The sequence below is a fragment of the Rhodofomes roseus genome (genome assembly GCF_022264815.1).
Source record: "Rhodofomes roseus strain CIRM-BRFM 1785 chromosome Unknown C8Q71scaffold_18, whole genome shotgun sequence".
In the NCBI taxonomy this organism is placed as follows: Eukaryota; Fungi; Basidiomycota; class Agaricomycetes; order Polyporales; family Fomitopsidaceae; genus Rhodofomes; species Rhodofomes roseus.
This window is the reverse complement of record NW_025952974.1, coordinates 295,616-316,116: the sequence shown is the minus strand read 5'-3', so window position 1 is coordinate 316,116 and position 20,501 is coordinate 295,616. Positions and strand designations below refer to the sequence as shown.

At 55.7% G+C, this 20,501-nt stretch overlaps 7 protein-coding genes across 7 annotated transcripts; 5 read left to right on the top strand and 2 right to left on the bottom strand.

Moving 5' to 3' along the window:
* Positions 1-179: 179 nt before the first annotated feature.
* On the top strand, positions 180-1,264 carry C8Q71DRAFT_712573 (mitochondrial PGP phosphatase-domain-containing protein; the record flags this gene model as incomplete). The annotated part of the gene is made up of 5 exons (XM_047920863.1): positions 180-264; positions 328-404; positions 458-496; positions 555-650; positions 704-1,264. The coding sequence occupies 5 exons, from the start codon at positions 180-182 to the stop codon at positions 1,262-1,264; spliced, it is 858 nt and encodes a 285-aa protein (XP_047776205.1).
* Positions 1,265-1,458: 194 nt separating this feature from the next.
* C8Q71DRAFT_184472 (uncharacterized protein) lies at positions 1,459-3,984 on the top strand. The gene is made up of 5 exons (XM_047916833.1): positions 1,459-1,526; positions 1,609-1,910; positions 1,963-2,890; positions 2,945-3,791; positions 3,844-3,984. The coding sequence occupies exons 2-5, from the start codon at positions 1,680-1,682 to the stop codon at positions 3,863-3,865; spliced, it is 2,028 nt and encodes a 675-aa protein (XP_047776204.1). The 5' UTR covers positions 1,459-1,526; positions 1,609-1,679; the 3' UTR covers positions 3,866-3,984.
* A 1,288-nt stretch (positions 3,985-5,272) lies between these two features.
* Positions 5,273-7,166, top strand: C8Q71DRAFT_184416 (uncharacterized protein). Its single transcript, XM_047916832.1, has 4 exons — positions 5,273-5,907; positions 5,965-6,739; positions 6,797-7,091; positions 7,148-7,166. The coding sequence occupies exons 1-3, from the start codon at positions 5,433-5,435 to the stop codon at positions 6,816-6,818; spliced, it is 1,272 nt and encodes a 423-aa protein (XP_047776203.1). The 5' UTR covers positions 5,273-5,432; the 3' UTR covers positions 6,819-7,091; positions 7,148-7,166.
* Positions 7,167-8,411: 1,245 nt separating this feature from the next.
* C8Q71DRAFT_860257 (PLC-like phosphodiesterase) lies at positions 8,412-10,409 on the top strand (the record flags this gene model as incomplete). Its single annotated transcript, XM_047927774.1, has 9 exons — positions 8,412-8,450; positions 8,513-8,591; positions 8,644-8,691; positions 8,757-8,783; positions 8,856-8,971; positions 9,033-9,331; positions 9,537-9,612; positions 9,955-10,030; positions 10,087-10,409. 9 exons carry the CDS (start codon positions 8,412-8,414, stop codon positions 10,407-10,409), a joined length of 1,083 nt encoding a protein of 360 aa, XP_047776202.1.
* Positions 10,410-10,846: 437 nt separating this feature from the next.
* Positions 10,847-13,367, bottom strand: C8Q71DRAFT_184383 (uncharacterized protein). The gene is made up of 7 exons (XM_047916831.1): positions 13,311-13,367; positions 13,183-13,244; positions 13,082-13,113; positions 12,108-13,017; positions 11,044-12,050; positions 10,923-10,983; positions 10,847-10,861 (listed from the first exon to the last, which is right to left on the bottom strand). Exons 4-5 carry the CDS (start codon positions 13,009-13,011, stop codon positions 11,056-11,058), a joined length of 1,899 nt encoding a protein of 632 aa, XP_047776201.1. The 5' UTR covers positions 13,012-13,017; positions 13,082-13,113; positions 13,183-13,244; positions 13,311-13,367; the 3' UTR covers positions 10,847-10,861; positions 10,923-10,983; positions 11,044-11,055.
* A 2,761-nt stretch (positions 13,368-16,128) lies between these two features.
* On the top strand, positions 16,129-17,203 carry C8Q71DRAFT_773560 (uncharacterized protein). The gene is made up of 3 exons (XM_047924460.1): positions 16,129-16,551; positions 16,893-16,968; positions 17,022-17,203. Exons 1-3 carry the CDS (start codon positions 16,513-16,515, stop codon positions 17,084-17,086), a joined length of 180 nt encoding a protein of 59 aa, XP_047776200.1. The 5' UTR covers positions 16,129-16,512; the 3' UTR covers positions 17,087-17,203.
* Positions 17,204-17,856: 653 nt separating this feature from the next.
* On the bottom strand, positions 17,857-18,805 carry C8Q71DRAFT_773559 (uncharacterized protein). Its single transcript, XM_047924459.1, has one exon. It carries the CDS (start codon positions 18,754-18,756, stop codon positions 17,992-17,994), a length of 765 nt encoding a protein of 254 aa, XP_047776199.1. The 5' UTR covers positions 18,757-18,805; the 3' UTR covers positions 17,857-17,991.
* Positions 18,806-20,501: the final 1,696 nt, after the last annotated feature.

Genomic DNA, 20,501 nt, shown 5'->3' with positions numbered 1-20,501 from the left:
ATCACTCAGCAGAGTGTTCGTCTACCATCTGCCTCGTATTCCGCGACTTGGTCTTCCGACACTCGGGGAATAGGTCATACGTGCTGCGGTTAGGTCAGCTGCGAACTTCAAGACGGGATACCCGGCCAGGCGTCGCTCGCAGAGTTGAGAGGAGGGCGGTCGTCTACTCGTAGGGAACCATGCCGTTCAATTTCCCGGGCACGCTTGTGCCCCTTCATCTCCTCATCAATCCGAGGCTAGTGGTACCTCAAATGATTGTAAAAGGTCTGTACATGTCGGTTCTGTGCGAGGGAATACTGGTCTTACTGCAGGCGTGTTTGCAGCAAGACATTCGCCAGCTCGATTTTCCGGAGCTGCGTCGTGGGGGATACCGAGGTGCAGTGTTTGATAAGGATAATTGTCTTGTGAGTTTCAGTCCTCTGTGAGTTGGTGGTGATCTCATGCATGAATTTTTCAGACCCGACCACATCGAGATACCCTTGTGCCAGAGCTGAAGGTGTGCCACAACCCCTTGCAAAGCTTTACATACGTTCATCTTGGCACTATGTTTCTAGGATGCTTGGGACGAATGCCGCAAAACTTTTGGCCCTCAAAACGTGCTGATCGTCAGCAACTCTGCTGGCTCGCACCTGGATGCAGGCGAGATCCAGGTACATTGATCTTGTCCACCCTTTCCTCGCCGCTGCTCACAGCACACTCACAGGCCGAGTCTGTATCGCACCATCTCTCAGCTCCAGTCCTCCGCCATACGTCCTTCAAGCCGTCATACTCATGCATAGCCTCCGTCCGCGCGTACTTCGCCTCCCTTCCTCAACCCATTCGCGACGAAGAGCTGATTGTCGTTGGCGATCGCGTGTTCACCGACACCGTAATGGCCAACCGGATGGCCTGCCATGAGCGCGTGTCCACACCTGCTCCTTCTCATGCGGATGAGCACCCAGACGCAGTCGAAGACCTCAGCAAGGAACTCGATACCTCCGCGCCCGCACGCAGCCCGATCTCTTCCTCGCGCGTGCGGGTGGGCCCTCTGGCGATCCTAACAACATCGGTTTGGGAGCGCGACAGCCCCGTCCTGCGGCGGCTGGAGATGCAGGTCGTGAAGGGCGTCGAGCGCTGGGTTGTGAACCAGGGTCACGGCGCAGCGCGGGACTGGACGGACGTCCGTTACGGACGGTTCTTCAAGGAGCTGGCGATGCCGGAGGTACTGAGGAGAGAGGAGCCGGGGTTCGTGCGCAGGCTGTTGAGGCGGTGGCGAGGCGAGTAAGGGTATGTCCTGTATGCACAATGTCATCGTTGCGATGTAAACATACTTTAATGTAGCGGCATACCGGATACAACGTGCTCCCACTGCTGTGCTACTAGCAATCTCTCGATTCTTCGTTATCGTGCGTGCGGCACAGGCCTTGAAGTAGCGCCATGTTGGGGCTGTGGACACGAGAAGGTTCTGGGTTCGTTGTGTGGTTCGTATTCAATGGATGCACGGAGGGTACATTCGCGGCATGATCCGGCAGCAGGAACGAATAAAGGTACGCATGAGCCGTGCTGCGTCTACCTCTGCAGGGCAGCTCATTTCCACTGCGACGCATCGTGGCGTTTCTACCGACATAGCACTGACTTCACGCATGGATTCTTTCTCCATATAACGATATCCTTGGCGGCGCAAATATTCTTCGCCACGCATGGATCCTTTCTTCACAGAGCTTAACAACGCAGGCCGCTGGCGTTTCTGTCACATAGACACCGTTTTTTCATGTTGTGAGGATTGTTGGCGAACTGAGCCACAGTATCGCTCCTTCATTCAAAGTCACACCCGGAGTTGCCCGGGTTTCTTCCGAGCAAAGGGTGTCAATTCTGGGCCGAGACCATGCAGTCGTGCACTTTCGAACGTACGTGATATAGAGCGTCGCAACGTGAGTAGTCTGTGTATGATGCGAGGCTCGGTATGTCTAATATCGTCCACAGCGGCCTAAACTCGCATTCCTACAGGCGCTTCATGATAATGACCCCGATTTACTGGACGACAATCCTCGCAAGCTATGTCTTTTCGACGACCGCGTAACTGAGTGGCATTGGATTCAAACCTACGGCCGCGTACCTCTTCCCGAGTCACTCTCCCGACGCATACCTCTCGATATTTGGTACAACGTCCTACAGGGTATCGATTCGGAGACGGATCAGGTCTCGACAATGCTTGCTTGCAGGGATTGGTATCAGTGCTTCGTTCACAGTGACCACTGCCCAGCCCTCTGCATCCAAGATAGGAAGAGCCTTCTTCATGCACGCACTCAATACAAGCAAGACGGAAATATCAAGCAGCGGCTGAATCTTACCACCACACTTCGGATACATCCCCGCGATGGAGACTCGAAAGCCTTCTGCGACATCGTTCCCGTGGTGCTGGCGGACTGCTTGCCGGCGCTGCGCACTCTCGTCCTTCATGGGTGTATACGCCCTGCCATGTATCCTACGTTTCCGCGGAGCCTGCGGTCGTTCAGTGGTCTCCGCCGCTTGAAGATATCGGACTTCATTCTGGTCAGTCCTGGTCAGCTATGCCGCATCCTGGTAGCATGTCCACAACTGGAGACGTTGGTGTTGCGGAACGGAAGGTGTACGTCGGCCGTCCCACCCTCCCCGACAAGTCATCCCGCCGCTACAAGTCAGACGGACATGCCGCAGCTCCAGAAACTCGAATTATGCCAACTGAACCGACACCTACTTGCGGCGCTCGTGCCGTGGTTTACCGTGGTGCACCCCTCGTTCTGCACGCACGTCACGGACCTCTCTATCTCTAGTGATATCTCAGGCAAAGTAGCTCAGCTGTTAACGCAGCTTCTGCGAGCGATTGGACGCAGATTGAAGCGCCTCACTTTGGTCCGTACCCGAGCACGAGGTATGTTAGTTTCACCTAGGGATCCTTACGCCGGCCTTGAATGCAATTTTCCAGCCCACGATGACACGCCCAAGCAGGCGACCATCAGTCTGACGAAGAATCTGTCGCTGCTGCATGTCGAGCTTCGAGCCGAGTACAACTCGGAGAGAGCCAACACTGACCTTGCGCGGGCGTGGAGGCAGACACTCGAGACGATTCCATCAGTGGTCCAAGAGCGAATCGGGGTCGCGCTTACGCGGACGGGGCGAGATGACGCTTCGCGCAGCGACTCCGAGTCAACACAGAATGCACCTAGCTGTGGTCACTCCTCTAGCGATATACGGTGTCATTATGTTCCACGGGGAAATGTCGCACGGTACGTCGAACACCTCGCGACACAACACCCTTCACTGTTCCGAGGCATACCGCGCTTATGCCTCTCGAGGACCAGGAAAGCAGGAAGGACGGGCCTGACGCGGACGGCCCAGTGTAAAGCCTTCGCTCCAGAGGGCCACGCTATCAGCGCCACCTGCAACCGTACTTTGTTTGCTGCCACCGAGAATATTGCAAGACATCTCGAAACCGCTCACACTGTGCGCTGTCGGTGGGTGGAGCAAGGAAAACGATGCAAAGCTGAAATCTCGCCTCTGCCTTTGGCGGTGGCGGTACACATCCTCACACATCACTCATCCCTGGGTCGCGGCGAAGTGTTCCCGGAGGAACAAATCTTGCTGGCTCAAACGGCATCCAGACTTCTTGGAACTGAAGATGAGGTGATGGAGGGCGAGGAGGGAGAGGGCGTGAATACAGGACGAGTGCGAACTGTCAGGGTCTTGCTGCGCGAAATGGACTTGCAGCAGTCTTGGATGAATATGCAAAGCATCCGAGCCTCGCTGGCCGCTCATCCTGATTACACGCAGTGGTTTGTGCGCTCCTTTATGCCTGTCAGATAATGTTACTGAATTGTTGTACAGGTATATATGTCAGCAGATATGACAACGCAATTCGACAGAGGGTGCATAGACTGAGTTCGGGGTCGAGTACGTGGGTCGAGTCTGTGTCCCAGAGCCGAATCCTACGAGAGTGAAGTGTAGAAGACAAAGGATCCGGACGAGATATGAGACTCTACGGCTTAACAGTACCAGGTTCCTTCCCATCCAGATAGGTGAGTATAGGGCCTCGCGTCAATGACTTCTGATTTTGAGTCTCGCTGGGGCCTATTCGTGGCCGCGGACGCAGCTACCACCACCGTCACCACAGCCGCCGACGACCGGTGCCGCTGTGACCATCATCTCGCACGACTCGGACATGCGCAGAAGGGACAATCGCCACTTCCAGATGACGCAGTCACCCGTCGCTGCGCCGGTCTCCTATCACAAGGCTCCTAAGTCTCACTCTGGAAACCGAAGGCGTCCGTTTCCGATCTCTCCGGCGTCCTTGTTCTGGCTTCTTCGCTCAGGGTGTCGGGTGCTGGAGCAGGACTACGGGATGGACGGACGTGTGTCTGATCTCAGCGAAATTACAGGAAGACGATGCCAACGGGGTTCGGGGAGAAGGAGCCAGTCTTAGTCGTGACGACGATGGCAGTGACGATGGCTGGATGTAGGTGTTTCCTATGTACTGTATCTGCTGCGTCTGGGCGGTCGTGAAAGCTGACAGCAAACTCGTAGTCGATGCTGTGCAAGGCTCTGCGGCTGCAGACAGGATTCGAAACCTTAAACAACAACCTTTATAATCTCCGATATGACCCCTGCCTCATCGTGCACTCCTCCGCCTCAGGCTTATAGGCGTACTCGCCTTTCCGACTCAACCCACTGCAGATCCGCAACGCGATCAACTTACCACAACTCAGTAAGTATTTCGTTTATTGTATGTGCAGGAGTGCATGGGCTGACTTGACAATGTGTAGACGCCACGTTTTCAGCTCATCCTGCACTGTATTCCCTCATCATAACGCTACCGACACTACAAGTCCGGCCGTTTAACCTCCCGGGTTCATAGGCGGTGTCTTCCTCGGAATCATCCGTTACTGAGTGAGCAGGTTCAGGACCGGCAGTAGCACAGGTTATACAGTGGGTGTCATGTCTGTTGGCAGAGTCGAGGGAAGCTGATAAAAGAATGTCAATAGCAAGTCATGGCGCACTCTCATCAGATCGCTGATCACCTCGCTAATGAGCGCCATGCACCAGTCGCTGATTTCGACTGGGACACATATTACTGGGCCCCAGTCCCCAGCAAACATATCCCATTCCCTCTTCCTCACTCCCTTTCAGGACGAATTCCCTTCGAGATCCTGTACGACGTGTTCAAAAACCTGGCCTATGAAGTAGATCGGCTATCCATCACGATTGTCTGCAAGGACTGGTACCAATGGTTCAGAGATATTCCCTACTCGGACCTCTGCATCCGCGACCGTAAAGGTCTCCATTCGCTTCTCGCCCAGTATGCCCGCTGCGAACGGGTGAGGCGCCGATTCCGTAGCACCACGACACTCCGGATACATCAGCGCGACGGCAGCTCGGAATCCTTCTGTGATCCCGTCCCTCTGGTTCTGGGGACGCGCATGCCTGCTGTGCGCACCCTCGTCTTCTGCGGATGCATACGCCCGTCTATGCATCCGACCTTCGCAAAGGGCTTACGCCTCTTCGAATCTATCCGTTGCCTCGAGCTCTCAACCTTCATATTGGGCAGCCTCGGAGAACTATATCGCATGCTCATTGGGTGCCCTTTGCTCGAAGCGTTGATCCTACGCAATGGGCGATACAGGTCGCCATACCCCGCTCAAACGGCCGCTCCCTCACGCACGCCATCGCAAAATGTACATCTTCCAAAGCTCAGGCGGCTCGAGCTGCGCCACCTTGAAACTTCCTTGTTCGTCTCGCTGGTGGACTGGCTCTCGCGTACAGCGTGCTCTAAAGACATCACGCATTTGGCGATCTCCGAGTTTGCTGGCGTCGGTGCCCAGCTGTCGACACGACTTCTGCAAGCAATAGGTCCTTCGTTGGAGCAGCTTTGTCTAGTGGATATACCGATGCGCCGTACGTTCCTACCCCTGGATAGAACGACGCTTCCATGAAACTGATGGTACATGCTAGCGTATCTCCACGCCGACGACGACGCCCCTAATTTGGGGTTGAACTCTAACATCATGCAAGTAGATGCTGAGATCAAGGCGGCTGACTGCGAGTCGATCAAAAGTCTGACTTCCCTCATGATGCCGCCAGACTCAGATGGTGACGCGGACTACCGCATGCATTTCATGCGGTCCTGGTGGCTGATTATCAGGACAGTACCATATCCCGCGCGACAAAGGATTCACCTCAACTTCATCCGAATGGGATGGGATCTCTTCGCCCGGGCACACTCGGAGCCCATCAAGACAATAATGCACGAGGAGGATATCGATCTGGTTCGCCTACGGTTTTGGGACGGTGCACCAGTTGGTGGGCATAACCCAGGGGCCTCCAGGCGCATATGTTGCTTCGAGGTCTACCGGCGCTTCGCGGACGGCAGAGTCGTTCAGTCTCAATGTGGCAAAGAAATCCGGGGTGACGATGCATACTGGGTAACACGGGTGTTTGAGCTACACATGGCCTCGCATCACCTCCCTCAGATCCGTCAAGAGCCTCAGGGTACTCACTTTGTGTCTGTTACCAACTGCAGGTGGTTGTACCCCGACGGCATGATCTGCGACCAGATGATCAAGGTTCACTCCGATGCCAGGCGGCCATGCTATGCCCTCGCACAACATGTTGGCAAGAAGACCGACCACTTTGCGTTGCACCTAGCTCGCTGCCAGCGAGAAGACTGCGGCTGCAACAAGGATTTCCCTAGCTACGACGCATTGGCGAGGCACCACAGGAGACTCGAGTAAGTTCTGCTCGGTAGTATGGTCCATAGGTACTGACCCAGATATGGCTAATATAGCGAACGTCTTAACTCCTCCTGAAAACGATGAGGAGCGGCGCAGCGCCCGAAACGTTATGCCCGCCGCGCCGGACGCGACAGCCTGAGCTCCTCCCCGCATCGTCTTCCCACACGTTCTGATTTGCTCGTTATTATCAGCTTTCTTCTGCTACTAAGGTCCCAGAGGCCAGTGTGCCACTATCGTACGAGAAAGCCTTGCAAGAGCTGTTGAATGCGATTCTGCGTGCGTTCAATCGCTCGTCCCAGTCAGGGGCTCAACTTGGTATACAAGAGGTTTACTAGAGCCATTCTCGAAGTAGGTGCACACCAGTTTGATCGCACGCCACTGCACTGATCGTACAACTCTTGTAGTACTGTGCCCTAGCATCTGTGCGCGGTACCGTGCTTATAGAATCCTACCAATATCGGGCTGTAAGTAGTCTCATCGCGCACAGTGGTGGCTCGCTGCATCTCACCGGTTCATGACAAACCCGCAGACCCTCGGTACAATGTCCTCGTGCCAGAACGTGGTGTCTTTTACTTGCTGTGGACATCCGTGGTTCTCAAAGTTACGGTGGTTGCACCTGGATTTGTATGATGGACAAGGGACACATTTTTGATAACGGACTCGCCGGACCCACGAGAGTTTACAAGCGGCAGTTGAGGCAGTGATTCTTATTCATGATGCATATGGCTTTCCGCCAGTACTCGTACCTCGACGTCACGGTCAAGCATTTATACTGTTCACCTAACGCCTCACAGGTTCACATTCCTTAGGCTCCGAGATGCATGCCTCTACGAGGAAGACCGAGATCGAGGTTAGGGTTTGTGCACTGCTACATATCATACCTCGGCAACCGTCTCCGCTACGTCCAGCTATTGCATGATGATTCACTCTCAGCCTGTCTGATCTTACTCTGGACCTTACTCTGGACCAAGACACGAACACCGGGCAACCCGATGTGCGACTTTTCTCGTCCATTCCGGCTTGTGCCTTCTTCGATCATGTGCTCTGCTGCACCAGAATCTGACATTCGATGCTGCTGGGCTACAGCCGAGACAAGAGCGTAGGGCAACCGCGGTTCGTACTAACGTCGTGCATAATGTTTGTCCGAGTGGATTATAGGCATCGTGCATCTTGGTCTTGGACGAACAGGCTCTCCGAGGAGTGTTCTCGCCGTGCGGCGGTAGTGTCTCGGACGCGGAGCGTATGATCACAAGGCACGAAACTTTGGAACATCATGGGCCGGGGATGGAATGTCGCCATATCGTGTACGTGGCGATGTTACTGAGCCCATTACTTAGTTGATGACGGCGGTGTATACAGAGTACTAGAGAGTAACTACTAGTGTCCCCCGGTCTTCTTGTTCTGCGTGGCATGCCGTGTGGCGGAGGGAGAGACGGCGCACGTGGGCGGTGACAGGTGTGAGAAGCGAATGGCCGTCGGCGCGCAGAGCAATCTTGTCATCCGCTTTCGTGTCAGCAGCCGGCCAGCATGCGCAACCTCCAGCCGTCAATTAATATATGGCACCGCCATCGCCTCCGCCAGAACATAGCCTTCCACACCGTGACTCCTGCTGCCCTCGCTCTCGCGATACCCCGTACACGCACGACCTCCCCCCGCTGACCCACCACCATGCCTCCAAAGATTCCTGAATGCTGGGGCCACCGAGGGGTGCGTTTGCCGCCACTGCTTCCAAGCGATAACACTTACCTCTCGTCCTCGCGGCGTCCTAGGCTTCAGTCGCCTTCCCAGAGAACACCCTCGCTAGCTTCGAGCGTGCTATCAGAGACGGCGCGGACGGTATCGAGACCGGTGCGTGTGGCGTAGGCTCGCGCGCGAAAAGAGAGCTAAACGGCCTCCACAGACGTACACATCTCGCAGGACGATGTCGTGATCATGTTCCACGACCCCAGTGCGTCCCCTCCTCCGTATATGCGCGCGACCCGGCGCTCATGGCTGTCATCCTTTGTCCGGCAGCGCTTCAGCGGACTACGAACGGCTTCGGTACGTGTCTTCCTCTGCGGCGATCGCGTCCGGCCCCGGGGCATGCATGCTCATGGACATTGTACTCGACAGGAATGATTAAAGAACACAAGTGGTACGGCCCGAACGGGATGCAACAACTCCGCACGAAGAAGGAGCCCAAGCAGCCCATCCCCACCTTCGACGAGACGATCGCGCTGTTCATGCGGGTACGTCCCAATATCCTCGCCTCCACTGCGTGCCCTGACAGCGCTCATCGCCGCGTGGCAGCCGGAGAACCGGCACGCGAAGCTGCACATCGACATCAAGCCGTCAAACTCGCTCGGGAAGATCTTCGCGCTGATGGCGCGCACGATCCGCGCGTACGACGCCTGGGAGACCGCGCTCGCGCCGCGGATCCTCCTCGGCGTGTGGCACACGAACTACGTGCGCCCCGCGATGGACGTCCTCCCCCGCTGCGGGCTCGCGCACATCGGGTTCAACGTGTCCATCGCGCGCACGTGGTTCTGGGACAGCTGCGAGGTGATCAGCTTGCACTTTACGCAGTGGACGACGAGGGATGGGCAGAGGTGAGTGGGGTTTTGCTGTCCTGGGCTCTACCGGAAGAGCGGAGCGTGGTGCGTGACGAGCTTGGTTTCCTTGGTAGTTTGATTGTCGGAACGGGCGGAGCGCCATGAAGTTCGACCTCGCCTGCGCTCGCTCAAGCGTGACATTCGATTCCGCTACGCTTGTAGGCCATTGAATGCAGTGTCTGACGAGCGATCACGATTATAGGCTCCTCAAAGAGTGTAAAGCGGCGGGGAAGACGACGATGGTGTGGACCGTGAACAACCCGCTCGAGATGGCCGAGGTGTGTGCATCATCCTACTTCAATCCGAGTTGGTGAGGTGTCGACATTGCGATCGTACTGGAGTGAGGGTCTTGAAGCTGCATTGCGAGTCGCAGTTGCAGAAATTGACGCCAGCGACGTCTATACCCCAGCGAGTGGTGACGGAGATCTGGCAGGAGCTGCGAAAATCGCGCATATACCCTCATATTATACACGCCCGGCGCGCCAGGAGTGGCGCTGTACACGAGGAAACTAACGACGTCCCTTCGTCGGTCCATCCGCCTACTAGTTCTTCACACCACCTTCACGCGCATATTCTATCGCCCCATCGTGCACAACCGAAACTGAATCCGTCGCCCGCAGGCCATCCGATGGGGCATAGACGTGATCATGACGGACGTCCCCCACATCCTGCACGCGCTCCGCCGCGACCTCGAAGGTACGCCCTCCACTCCCTCCCCATCCCCGCGGAACACCGACCCCGCCTCCCGCCAGCGGACTGGAACAAGACGCTCGCGCGCTACCCGCGCACGTTCCTCTGGAAACACCACCGCTACTACTGGCCCGTCACGCTCTTCTGGGCGACGTTCGTCCGCGTGCTCCTCCAGGCGGCCTACGGACGACTCGGGAAGGTCGCCCCGGCCGCGCGCCGGGCGTTGGATGTGGTCGACGAGATCGGCGCGCCGCCGCCGGACATCTCGAAGACGGGGAATGGGTACACCGTGACGGAGAATGGTGGTGTGGTGAACGGGGACGCTGCGCCGAAGGCCGTCGCGGACGCGGATGGTGACTACCCGAATCGCGATGTTCCCCAGTGATTGGCATATGCCAACACAGACCCTTTGCTATGTTAGTGTAGACGGTGTTGCGTGTGCGGAGGCGGCCCGGCCGAGACTGATGCCGAGTGTAAGTCTTGTACAGTCTTATAGATCTGGGGTAAGTACGGTCTGGCACCATGAAACGTGCGTGGTAACGCTGGTATGGCTGCAGAGAACCTGTGTACATTGCGTTTGAGATATCCGCATGGGCGAAGCGGATGAGTCCAGGGCCTTGTACAACGTCAAAACCCTGGGAACGCCATGGTGGAAAGGAATCACCGCCTGGACTGCCGGCGCCATAGACCCTCGCAGGGATAGCGAGCCCGCTGATTATCATTCGGGTGTCCATCGTCCGTCTCCAGAGGCATTCACGATTTTGAGAATCACGTATATCCACAGCAAGTCAACAACAATATCATTATGTCCTGGCACGAACACAGTGTACGGAGGGTCTGCGAGTTGGTCGTGGACCGGTGAGATACAGTGAGCCACCATGCATTTGGAACTACTTACTACAACCCCTGTTCCTTGGATGCATACAAGCACGGTACCACGCAAGAAACGCCGGGGCACACTACAATTTAAAGGGTTGCGCGATCAGTGAGGTGTCGCGCTCAAATTGGTGAGCACCTACTTCGAGAACGATTCAAGTATACCATGTGCGGGTATGCCCACGCTGAATTGCTTTCCCCAGCTCTTGCAAGGCTTCCTCGTACGATAGTCCCCAGATCGAAGGGACCTCGACGTCATCGTAGGAGCGCAATTCTAGCTGTCCATGAATTTCTTCCCTCGTGAGCTCGTTGATTTGGTCCATGTCTGTTATGAGTAGTGCGCGGATACGAAACTCAGCTGCACGCTTGCGACGTTCATATTGAGGAAGGCGTGAGAGCGCTTCACAGGCCTCCTCGTATAACGGCGGTCTGAGGTCTTGCATCGCCAGGTCGTCGTACGGCAGATTTGGTCTATGGTACGTGGCAATATGTTCCATCAGGGCCTTCCGGGAAGGGTCTACCGGAATATCGCACCGACTCATCCCGTCCAGCCATCGGCAGTGGACTGGGTGATGGCTAGCAAAGTGTTTGGCAACAACCACGGGGAGAGCGAGCATAGTCCCGATGCATGGGAACTTGGGCTGTGCAAGGTCAATACCGCACGTACAGATCACCATTCCCCGCCGAAGAGCGGGGAACAAGCTCATCTGGGGTATGGGCGGTATTGCGGAGTGGCTGGTCTCCAAGTGTCGGTAACAGTCTGCAACATCCTCAACGATGTATCTGCACCGGTAGCCTAGTAGCCTCGAGTCATGCCCACAACTTGGTTCACCGTCCCACAACCGTAGGCGGAACAGATCCTCCTCATCCATGGTTCTCTTGATGGGCTTTGAGTATCCCCGGGCGAAGATATCCCATCCCATTCGGATGACGTTGAGGCGAAACCTTTGTCGCGCGGATTGTGGTACTGTACTGAGGATCGGCCACCAGGACCGTACGAAACGCATGCGGTCGTCCGTGTGACCATCCATGGAAGTCACTAGTCTTCTGAAAGACTCGATGTCCGAGACCGCCTCGATCTCAACATCTACTTGTGTGATGTTAGAATTCGACCCCAAATTAGGAGCGTTGTCGTCGGCGTGGAGATACGCTAGCATGTACCATCAGTATCATGGAAGCGTCGTTCAATCCAGGGGTAAGAACTTACGGCGCATCGGTATATCCACTAGACAAAGCTGCTCCAACGAAGGACCTATTGCTTCTAGAAGTCGTGTCGAGAGCTGGGCACCGACGCCAGCGAACTCGGAGATCGTCAAATGCGTGATGTGCTCACAGCACGCTGTACGCGCGAGCCAGTCCACCAGCGAGTCGAACAAGTAGATTTCAAGGTTGCGCAGCTCGAGCCGTCTGAGTTCTGGAAGATGTACATTTTGCGATGGCGTGCGTGAAGGAGCGGCCGTTTGAGCGGGGTATGGCCACCTGTATTCCCCATCGCGTAGGATCAACGCTTCAAGCAAAGGGCACCCAACGAGTATGCGATATAGTCCTCCGAGGCTGCCCAATATGAAGGTCGAGAGCTCGAGACAACGGATAGATTTGAAGAGGCGTAAGCCCTTTGCGAAGGTCGGATGCATAGACGGGCGTATGCATCCGTGGAAGACGAGGGTGTGCACAGCAGGCATGCGCATCCCCAGGACTAGAGGGACGGTATCGCAGAAGGATTCCAAGCTGCCGTCGCGCTGTTGTATCCGGAGTGTCGTGGTGCTACGGAATCGGCGCCTCACCCGTTCGCAGCGGGCATACTGGGCGAGAAGCGAGTGGAGACCTTCGCGGTCGCGGATGCAGAGGTCGGAGTAGCGAATACTTCCGAAGCACCGGTACCACTCCTTGCAGACAAGCGTGATTGACGACCGATCCATCTCGGAGTCGAGGTTCTCGAGAACATAGTACAAGATGTCGAGGGAGATACGAGTTGATAGGGAGAGAGGGAGAGGGAACGGGATATGTTTGCTGGGGACTGGGGCCCAGTAATATGCGTCCCAGTCGAATTCAGCGACTGGCTCATGGTGCTCGTGAGCGGGGAGAACAGCGATCTGACGAGGGTGCTCCATGACTTGCTATTGACATACAGACATTCTTTCAGCAACTTCCGTCGACACTGCCAACAGAAATGAGACCTACTGTATAATCCTATGCGATTGCCAGTCCTGAACCTGCCTACTCAGTAGCTCAGAATGGTCCGAGGAAGAGACCGTCTAGTATGGGAGGTGAAACGGTCGGACTTGCAGCGTCGGTAGCGTTACAGTGGTGAGGGAATACAGTGCACGATGAGCTGACGTAGCGTCTACACATGGTCAAGTCAGCACCTGCACACCTGCACACCTGCACCGATAAATAATGGAATACTGACTGAGGTACTTGAAGATAAAAGAATACGAGGAGCCGCGTGAAAGCCTGACGTGGGGGGCAGAGGGAGTCGCAGTGTAGGACTCACACGAGATTATCAACGTTGCTGGCAGAAGTTGCGGTGATTACCGTAGATACATGTGTACGAACCACACGATGACAGAATTCTCGTATAGTAACAGCCTCAGAGACGCATCGGAAGAGTCGGAACCTACCCGATGAGATATGTACGTGATAGCGGAGTCGACCTTCGCCACGCTACTTTAAATCCAACCAAGGTCCCAGTGATGCCATGGGACTCTACACACACGGCAACATCCATACAAAGTCGAAGGATATGGGACATAGCATTCGCAGGCTTCATGTTCTCGACGCAAGTGGACAGCGCCGTGCCAGTGCAGCTGTAGAGCCTTGCACAGCATCGACTGCGACTGTGTAGTGCCGGAGCACAGCAGATACAGTACTCTATAGGGTCATGTTTTCATTCTCTTCTCCACGGCATGACTGACACGAACCCCGCTGGCACCGTCGTGTCCTGTACTTAGTCTCCAGCTGCCCAGCGCCCTACACCCTGACCGAATTAAAAAAAGCCACAACACGAACGACGGGAGAATAGAAGACGGAAGGAACGCACTAGTCGACTGCGGCGTGTCGCCCAAATCTACGAATACGGTCGCGCCGTGCAGTGACGACCAGTTGTCCGGACTGTCCCCGGCTGGTGATGTTGTCGCATGGCAGACAGCCCACAAGAGTCACAAAGTAGAACTGAGGTTATAGGATAGTATTGTGAACAGGACTCGGTTCCCAGAGTAAGGCAATTTAGGAGGATTTGAGTAGTGGACCGATCAATATTGACGCGGATGGGCGACCGCGACGCGCGTCGACATCGCGCGGCGCGACTTGGGCTGCCTCTTGTTGGCCGCTGCCAGTGTTGGCCGTGTATGTAAGTTTCAATACCGCTCCTATGGTAGTCTTCCTTGCTGACCAAAACAGTTACTCTCGATTCTCCTATGGCCCCGACACTGGCATATCCGGAATGGGCGTGCAGAGTACGTCCTGACACCGCTCTTGACTGGAAATTTGACGTGTCTACAGGCCCCCAGCTTCTGATATAGCACCGGACGACCTGCTCATGAGGGGACAATGATGGTGAGACCAAGAGAGGTTCGGGAGACACAGGGGTGCGCGAATGTATGTACGTGACAAGGGCGTGGTCCTCATGTTGTTGTCGGATGCACCCTAGCTCATGCCCGCCAACAGTGCCCAAACCACGGGCGCACAACAAAGATTTGCTGCTTCCTCTGCGATGATCGCGATGATCGCGCCCGGCTTCGGGGCATGCATACTGGATGACTATCCGTAAGGATTTGGAAACGTTTCTAAACTTCAAAGCAGCTCTAAAGCATAACTAATATCAGAGGTTTCACCATAATTTGATGACTGTCCGCCAATGGGAGCCTCGAGATTGTGGGTCAGCTGACACAAACGCCCGCGGACATTTCCGTGCCGCTCCGGCGAGGCGGTGGCCACCGTCACTACCTTCCGCTTTCGTCTGCACTGTTGGCGCCCGTGCTCGGCCTCCCTTTCGGAGGCCTGTGGAGCGAAAAGTAACCGATAGCGCGGCGAGATATTTTGCAGTCGTCATTTGTGAGCTTATATGAGGCTCTCTACTTGTTTTCACAGCAAACGGTGGGGAATGAACTTTAGAGCTCTCTAAAATTTAGCTCGAGGGGTCGACCCCTCGAGCTAAATATTGGGCTTAGAACGAGCGCTACTCACTGATTTCGACGTGAACTAACCATAAATGGTAATATGACGACATTTCCTCACGCTTCACCGTCTCACGCATCGGACACTGGAATATGCACGAACTATGCTCTGCCCTCGCTCCCGCATGTATTGGGCATCATCTGAAAGGGCTTAACGAGCTCTTTCGAATGGTACCACACAAGGTGAGGGGGACCCGACTGTGTTCTTGTTAACCAGGCTAATGATCGAATCGAGATGCATCAGGGTTTGCAGGTTTAGAATTTAGAACTGGCCGTTCTAAGCCTTACGGATAGTGGATGCCTTCCCGCAGAGGTTTACAGCGCGTTCTATCCTACATTCGCACTGTAAATCTCTGCGGCAAGTCGGCATCTCGTGTGTACCGTTGCTTCGGATCAGTACACCTCTCTTCTAAACAGCTCATTTAGAAGGGGGGTAGGACCCCCCCTTCTAGGTACAAAACACGTCCGTAAAGTTGAGTTTGAGCCTCCGACGAGATTTGGATCTTACCGCCCCGATGCCGCCTGTGCGCGATGCCACTTCTATGTAATGCCTCCTCTGAGTGATGACGTTTCTACGTGACGAGTCGCTTCGAGCGATGATACCGTCTTGTAGCGTACTTCCGTCGTGTAGTGTGCTCGTTTGACGAAGCCGTCTCATACTAGCATGTCCGAGTTCACGCGACGAGGCTACCTCGTAGCATATTCGCTCGACGAAGCCGTCTCGCAGCGGTCTAGCTCGACAATGACAGCAGACAAGCCTCGCCCATGGAACATGCGAGTCAGTGAGATATATATGCTTGAAAATATACAGACACATTCGCACAGCCAGCTGGTGTCTTACGCGACGGTAACGTTGTGCCACAACGGCAGCGCGGCATCATTTGAACTCCGCAAGGTAGTATCCATGGACTTTGAGTGGAGCTACGGAGGCGCACTGCAGATAAACATTCCTTAACCATAAGATTCAAGGCCCGCGCATGCATTTAGAATCACTGGAAAGCCTGCGGGAAGGCATCCAGTCATCCACTCATGCGCGTCGTACTCGGCAGAAATGATCAAGGAGCACCAGTGGTACGGCCCGAATGGGATGCAACAACTCTGCACGAAGAAGGGATCCAACGTGTCCATCGCGCGCACGTGGTTCTGGGACAGCTGCGAGGTGATAAGCTTGCACTTTCCGTGCGCAGTGGACGACGAGGGATGGGCAGAGGTGAGTGGGGTTTTACTGTCCTGGGGGTGTACTGGAGCACGGTGCATAACGATCTTGGGCGGGTTGATTGTCGTAATGGGCGAGGCGCCATGAAGCTCGACCTCGCCTGTGCGCGCTCAAGCGTGATATCCGACTCGGCTACGCTTGAAGGCCGTTGAACACAGTGTCTGACGAGCGATCATGATTGTAGGCTCCTCAAAAAATGTAAAGCGGCAGGGAAGACGACGATGGTGTGGACCGTGAACGACCCGCTCGAGATGGCCGAGGTGTGTACATCATCCTACCTAAATCGGAGTTGGTGAGGTGTCGACACTGCGAATGTGCTGGAGTGAGGGCCTCACAGCTGCATTGCGAGTCGCAGTTGCAGACGTCGACGCTAGCGAGGTCTATACCCCAGCGCATGGTGACAGAGATTCGGCAGGGGCTGCGAAGATCGCGCATATACCCACAGTTTCTATATGCCCGGCGCACCAAGGAGTGGCGCTGTACATGAGGAGACTAACGATGTCCCTTCGTCGCTCCATCCGCGTCCCAATTCCTCATATCACCTTCGCGCATATCCCATCGCCCCATCTTGCACAACCGAAACTGAACCCGTCGCCTACAGGCCATCCGATGGGGCATCGACGTGATCATGACGGACGTCCCACACGTCCTGCACGCGCTCCGCCGAGACCTAGAAGGTAAGCCCTCCATCCCCCGTACCGCGCACCACACCGACCCCGCCCCCCGCCAGTGGACCGGAACAAGACGCTCGCGCGCTACCCGCGCACGTTCCTCTGGAGACGCCACCGCTACTAGTACTACTGGCCCGTCACACTCTTCTGGGCGACGTTCGTCCGCGTGCTCCTGCAGGCGGTCATATATAACCGCCCTCCTCCCCTCAAGAAGGTCGTGTTTAGAGGCTGCCTAGGGGAGACTATGCAGGCGGCCTACGGACGATTCGGGAAGGTCGCCCCGGTTGCGCGTCGGGCGCTGGATGTGGTCGACGAGATTGGCGGGGCGCCGCCGCCGGACAAGACGGGGAATGGGTACACCGTGACGGAGAATGGTGGTGTGGTGAACGGGGACGCTGCGCCGAAGGCCGTCGCGGACGCGGATGGTGACTACCCGAATGGCGATGTTCCCCAGTGATTGGCACATGCCAATACAGACCCTTTGCTATGTTAGTGTAGACGGTATTGCGTGTGCGGAGGCGGCCTGGCAGACTGATGCCGAGTGTAAGTCTTGTACAGTCTTATAGATCTGGGGTAAGTACGGTCTGGCACCATGACACGTGCATAGTAACGCTGGAATGGCGGCAGAGAACCTGGGTGCATTGCGTTTGAGATATCCGCATGGGCGAAGCGGATGAGTTCAGGGCCTTGTACGACGTCGAAACCCTGGGAACGCCATGGTGGAAAGGAATCACCGCCTGGACTGCTGGCGCCATAGTAGACCCTCGCAGGGACAGTGACTCCGAGTCCGCTGCTTATCATATGGATGAGCATTGTTCGTATCCACAGGCAACGACGTTTTGAGAACCACGTATTTGACTGTGGGTGTCTACTTTCTAGCCGACATAGACGTCGTTGAGCTGACAACAGCATTCGTCTCAGTCTAGATAAACAGGTACCGCGGTACTACATAGTACATTAAGAAGTCCATGGAAGGAAAAATGTCCATCCCAACCACCCGCCTCGCACAGTTCCTTCGCAGCAGTCGTCCTATGTGTAATCATAACGTGGGAGGCCAGCGAGCATTTCACAGGCCCTCTCTACCAGTGGCACGTTGGGTTGCGGCACTGCTAGGTCCTCGTACGGCAGATTCTGGATATGTTGAGTAACAATATGTCTCAGCAGAGCCTCCAAGGAATGTTCCACTAGCAAGGTATCACAGGACTTTGTCCTCCATGAGCCGGGCTCTACCCATGAACAGCGAAAAGATAGTGTGTGCTGGCTCTCGAAGTGCGCTGCAACGATCGCGGGATCGGCAACCATGATCTCCCGACACGGGGCCCTCCCAAAGCCAGGAGTGGAGCAACACATAACGATCCCCTGCTTACGGATGAGATCTACGTGTACCTGGGGGATGGGTGGTACTGCGTAAGCGGTAACATAGCTCATGTGGGGGATGGGTGGTATTGCGGGATGCCGACTCTTCAAGTGCCATTGACAATTCGCGACGTCCTCAATGATGTATCGGCACTGGTCGCTGCCAGCGGCCCCGGTGGCGAAACCACAGATCGGTTCACCCTCCCATAACCTTAGGCGGAGAAGGTCTCCCTCGTACAGGGCCCTCCCGATGGGCTTCGAGTAGTCCCGGGCGAGGATATCCCATCCCATTCGGATGACGTTGAGGCAGATCCTTTGCCGTACGTGTTCAGGGACCGTCTTGAGGATTGGCCACCAGGTTCGTACAAAGCCATTCCCGGAAGTAAGTCTCCTGAACGACTCACTGCTAAGTGCCTCAACCTCGACATCCACTTGCATTATGGATGGGCTCCACGCCAAACTAGGAGCGAGGTCGTCGGCGTACTCATACACTAGTATGTAACATCAGTATCATGAAAGCGTTGCCCGAAAGGTACAAGTACGTACTGCGCACTGGTACACCCACTAGAGACAGCTGCTTCAACGAGGGACCAATCACTTGCAGAAGTCGTGTCGACAGCTGGGCACCGACGCCAGTGAACTCGGACTCGGAGATGGTCAGATGCGCGATGTTTTCACAGCACGTTGCACGCGCGAGCCAGTCCACCAGCGAGATGAACAAGGAGGTGTCCAGGCGGCGCAGCTCAAGCCGCCTGAGCTTTGGAACACGCACATACCGCGACGACGTGCGCAAAGGCGTAGTTGCTCGGGGAGGGCGTGCTGTCACGTATCGCCCATCGCGTAGGATTAAGGCTTCGAGCAGCGGGCACGCAACGAGCATGCGGTACAGTTCGCCGAAGTTGCAGACGAAGGTAGAGAGTTCGAGGCAACGAATGGTTCTAAAAAGACGTAGTCCCTTTGCGAAGGTCGGATGCATGGATGGACGTATGCATCCGTGGAAGACGAGGGTGCGCACGGCAGGCATACGCGTCCCCAGAACTAGAGGCACGGTATCACAGAAAACTTCTGAGCTGCCGTCGCGCTGTTGTATCCGTAGCGTCATAGTGCTGCGGAATCGGCGCCTGACCCGTTCGCAGCGGGCGTACTGGGCGAGAAGTGAATGCAGACCTTCGCGGTCGCGGATGCAGAGGTCCGGGTAGCGGATACCCCCGAAGCACCGGTACCACTCCTTGCAGACAAGCGTGATTGACGACCGATCTGCTTCGCAGTCCAGGTTATCAAACACACAGTACAAGATGTCGAATGCAATCCGCCTCGAAAGGGAGTGAGGAAGAGGGCACGGGATATGTTTGCTGGGGACTGGGGCCCAGTAATATGCGTCCCAGTCGACATCGGCGGTCGGTTCATGGCGCTCCGAGTCGTGCGCAGAATGCTCAGCCATTTGACGAGAGGCCTCCATGACTTACTATAGACTTTACATCATTGACTGCTCTCGACGCTGCCAGCAGAACAGACACCCACTGTATCACCTTTTGGACTGCTGGTCCTCAACTTCCCTGCCTAGCAGCTCGGGGTGATCCAAGAAAGGCACCGCCTGAGGGAGATGTTGATTGCTGTACTTGCAGAGTTGGTGACGTTATGGTGGTGCAAGGTTATGAGGCAAAAAGGTGCGCGATGAGTTGAGATCGTGGCTTCTATACATAGCCAAGTCAACCTATGCACACCTGCACCAACGACCGAACAGCGTCGCGAACCTGCAGCAGGTTTGAAAACACGATTGCGCGTGAAAGCCTGGCGAAAGCGAGAGCGAGAGAAGAGTCGCAGAGCACGGTGAAGCAGGACTCACACGAGGTTGTTAAGGGTGTTGGCGAGAGGAGCGGCAAATACCGTCAATAGATGTATACGAACCGCTGGCACACGGACACCACATCCAATCAACGTCGAAGGATATGGGAGATAACATTCGCATGCTTCATGCTGTCAACGTGAGTGCACAGCGCCGTGCCGATGCAGCTGTACATGTAGAGCATTGCACAGCATCGTCTGGCATCTGCGACTTCGTGAGTTCGCACGAGCTCCAATACACAGCAGATACAGTACTCAGTAGCAGATAGGACACACCTGCATTCTCTCCGCTATCGTGCCAGCATCGTCATGACTGATACCGGCTTCTTCTCCCTGAA